The sequence below is a fragment of the Sinocyclocheilus anshuiensis genome, unplaced genomic scaffold, assembly GCF_001515605.1.
Source record: "Sinocyclocheilus anshuiensis isolate Anshui unplaced genomic scaffold, SAMN03320099.WGS_v1.1 scaffold457, whole genome shotgun sequence".
Classification (NCBI taxonomy): Eukaryota; Metazoa; Chordata; class Actinopteri; order Cypriniformes; family Cyprinidae; genus Sinocyclocheilus; species Sinocyclocheilus anshuiensis.
This window is the reverse complement of record NW_015537939.1, coordinates 548,232-551,927: the sequence shown is the minus strand read 5'-3', so window position 1 is coordinate 551,927 and position 3,696 is coordinate 548,232. Positions and strand designations below refer to the sequence as shown.

Genomic DNA, 3,696 nt, shown 5'->3' with positions numbered 1-3,696 from the left:
GGGCCTTCATTTGATACAGGAACTATTCGAGCCGTTCATGCCAGACTGAGGAGAGAGGTGTTGTAATAATGTAAAATATGTGAAAAATAATGTGTTTTTCGAACAACCTAGTATGAGAGCCTGTTTTAGTACACCCCCAAAACAAAAGCAAGACTTTGTAAAAGAGCATAATAGGACCCCTTTAAAATGTATGCACACCTCGAGGTGGTCATGCAGCCTCAGAGCAATGCAGAATAAGTTCACTGCAGCATAATTTTAAATAATTACATGATCCAGATCAATTATTTCAAAAATACCCGAGGAGTCAAGGTTTAACTGGTTTACATGGTCTAGTTAGGCCCTACTGGTAGATGTCTTAACTACAACTTCTGTCTGGAAAGGGGAAAAGTTGCATTCAGTCAAAAACAAAACAAAACAAAACAAAACAAAAAATAAAAAACACACCAAAAAACAAAAAAACAAAAAAACAAAACACAAAACACAACAAAACAAATTGCTAAATAATTACTAAAATAAAACAAAACAAAATGTAAAAAAAAATTACAAAATAAAATAATATAAAGTAAATATAATATATAAAATATATATATAACAATTAAATAAATATAATAAATAAATAAAATGTATAAAATAAAATAAAGTTATATAAAACAAATAAAAGCAAAATGAAAAAGTAAAAATAAAATAATAAAAAATAGATAATAAAATAAATAGAAAATAAAAATTACATGGAAAAAATATTTAAAAAATAGAAAGTAAATGTAATAAAAAATAAAATAAATAAAATTATATAAAATATATAAAAATTAAAATATGGAATAAATATAAAAAAATAAAATAAAATAGTGTATACCACAGCTAACACAGTAAATGTATTTATCTCAAGAAATTTTCAGGTTTTCTAAAATATGCACTACTTTCTTATGCCACCATTTAAATATCAAGTTTAAAATCAGCACATATTAATATTAATTTGAAAGCATTAGCACTTTTACTGTAAGTCTGTACAGTACATTATTATTTTTGTCTAACTATGGCTATGTGCAACCAGACTCGAATGTCCTTACTATGTTCTTGGTTTAAGATTGGACAAATCAATGAAGATGTTATCACCAGCTTGCAACAGAATCTCTGAATGCGTTATCCCCTCGGCTAATGACTGACTTAGCACTTTGACGTGGCTGGGATGCTAATGATGGAGCAATTACGGTGACAGAGCTGCTTTGTGAGCTGGAACTCGCCTGACACTTTATTAACAAAGATTTAATTCACAGCTTATTAGCTGAGCTCTCTGAGAGGAATATATTACTGACCTTTGTCAAACCAAATCTACCTGTCTCACACGTCTGCCGTGATGATGGAGGGAGAGGAAATAGAGAGGTGCATGCTGCTCTCAGAGCAGCTAAATGCTTGCTTACTAGGAGTCAGGAATTGAGTCTGTAATTTGTGTCATTCTGGCATTTGCTTCAGGAAGGTTGAGTGCAGTTGCAGGCGGATTATGAAGTCCATACATACTCTCCTTCTAAATGATGGACCACTACCTCTGCAATTCAAAATATTCAGAGGAGTGTGGGTTTTGTGGGTGTGTGCTTGTTGACTCACGGTGTCGTGGATCTGTTTTCGGGGAGGTCAAGCAGGACGGGAGGTTCGGCCGTTTGAGAGGGGTCATCTGGCTGCATTGTGTGCGATACAGACTCTCGAACACCTGACAAAACACAAGGCGAGTTCAGCTTGCGTAAAAGCATAAAAACGGCACATTTCTGAGAGGAACACACACTAAGTGTGTGCTTCACTTTTTGACAAACCTTATTACACTCAAAAAATAACTCAAAAATAGAGATAACAGCCAGTCTCATAAAATGAGTTTTGCAAAACTACCATTGCCACAAAAGACAGAGAAAATGTATGAGTAATAATGTGCAAGTAAAAATAAAACTAAGCTAATGAGGACAATGTTTAACAACCAACAAAAGTTCTACTTTGTTCCAAATCAAATACTATTTCTTTTCAAAGAATGCTATTCCTTTAAATTTTAACCTGTTTGGGGACCTTTTAATAGCTCAAAAACATATAAAATATACATATTTCGTGAGTGGTTGAATCTTAACGGGTTTTATAATCTTATGATAACTTATAAACAAAATGTTGTCTTAAAAACACGCATACAACATCCTTCATCAAAAATGTTACAGTATGCGACTCATGTTTGGGGTCCCATCAAGTGACCCAAGGTAAGAAACATGATTAAACACAATAATTGGTAACCCTTTACAACAAGGTTCCATTTTTTCCCTATATTTGATTCATTAACTAACATCAACAATGAACAATACACTGTTACAATATTTATTAATCTTTGTTAACGTTAGTTCATAAACATACAACTGTTCATAGTTAGTCCATGTTAGCTCAAGTCCATTATATAACATTAATAGATACAACATTTGATTTTAATAATGTATTAGTAACTGTCGGAATAAACATTAACTAAGACTAAAAAGATTTGTAAGTATTTTTCATTGTTTTTGGTAATGTAGTTAGCTAATGTTAACATGGCACCTTATTGTAAAGTGTCAACAAGTGTTTTTTTGTGTGTTTTTTTTTTACCTCTGAAGCAGGTAATTCACTTATATTGTGGTGTAAGTACAGAGGCTGCAACAGAGGCTTAAAGCGGCTTGAGGCTAGCTAAAGAGGCTAGCTAGAGCTGAAAATAAAATCACAGGGTTTAATTATGAAACTATTACTTTTTTCTTAGTTCTCAGTTGTTTTTTAATTATTAATTTGGTATCAGATATTTCTCCTAAAAAAGGAGACCGATGAGACTCTTACCATAATCAACTGCTGATAAACAGTAAGAGAATTGAGCTATAAAATCGGTGTGGATAGCACGGCTGAGATAAATTGGTCTTTGGAGACCATTTAGTTCAGTTCATATTGAAATGACAGAGCACAACTTGAGGCATTATTGAGTTGAAACACACAAGAAGACACCTGAGATTACTGGAATCTTTTTCTCAGGAGAACCATCTGAGAAGCAAAAGAACATATTAAAAGAATTTGAATGGAAAATAAGTAAACTACGAAATACTATTATTAAAAAATCAACCTCAGCAGAACATAAGGATGAATTAATTGGACAAAAAGCAGTAGTATTTAACTCTGGATATGTGCACAATCATTAAACTGCAGAAACAGGGATATATTAAGCCCACGTTCACCTACTACTCTGAGTTCCAGAGCTCCTGGCAGTATTTGCTTGTCTTTGAGCCCATCTTGATCCTTCCATCCCTATATATAACTCTCTATCTCTTTGCTTCCCACCATGTGTGTTTGCAGCGGCGTTCGGCATTCTGCATGTTGATTAGCAGGGTCCAAATCATGGTGACGACCAATTAATCTCTGTGCTCCTAGCCTGGCTCAACAAAGCTATGTAATTAAATCAATAGTGCCCCTATACAAACCAAATAACTTCTGCTCTTTGTGCCCCTCGTTTAGGGCCCATTATTTGCCTGGTGGGATCACAGAAAAGGGCAGCCTGCAGAGGGGGCATGCAGTGCCAATCACTGCAAATTACAATGGGCACTTCAGCTAAAAACAAGGTAGTGTGAGTGGGAAGGGATGGAGGAAATGCAGAAAACAGGTGAACCACTTTTACATGCCAGTCAGAATGTGCAAGTGATGTGAATGCACTCTTTC

General features: G+C 34.2%; 1 protein-coding gene across 1 annotated transcript in view; it reads right to left on the bottom strand.

Moving 5' to 3' along the window:
• The window catches only part of LOC107661370 (matrix metalloproteinase-17-like), a 79,867-nt gene that overhangs the window by 6,765 nt on the left and 69,406 nt on the right, over nucleotides 1-3,696 (bottom strand). The window contains exon 6 of the mRNA XM_016450898.1: nucleotides 1,603-1,705. Coding sequence (XP_016306384.1) covers nucleotides 1,603-1,705 — 103 coding nt within the window. The remainder of the gene's footprint in view (nucleotides 1-1,602; nucleotides 1,706-3,696) is intronic.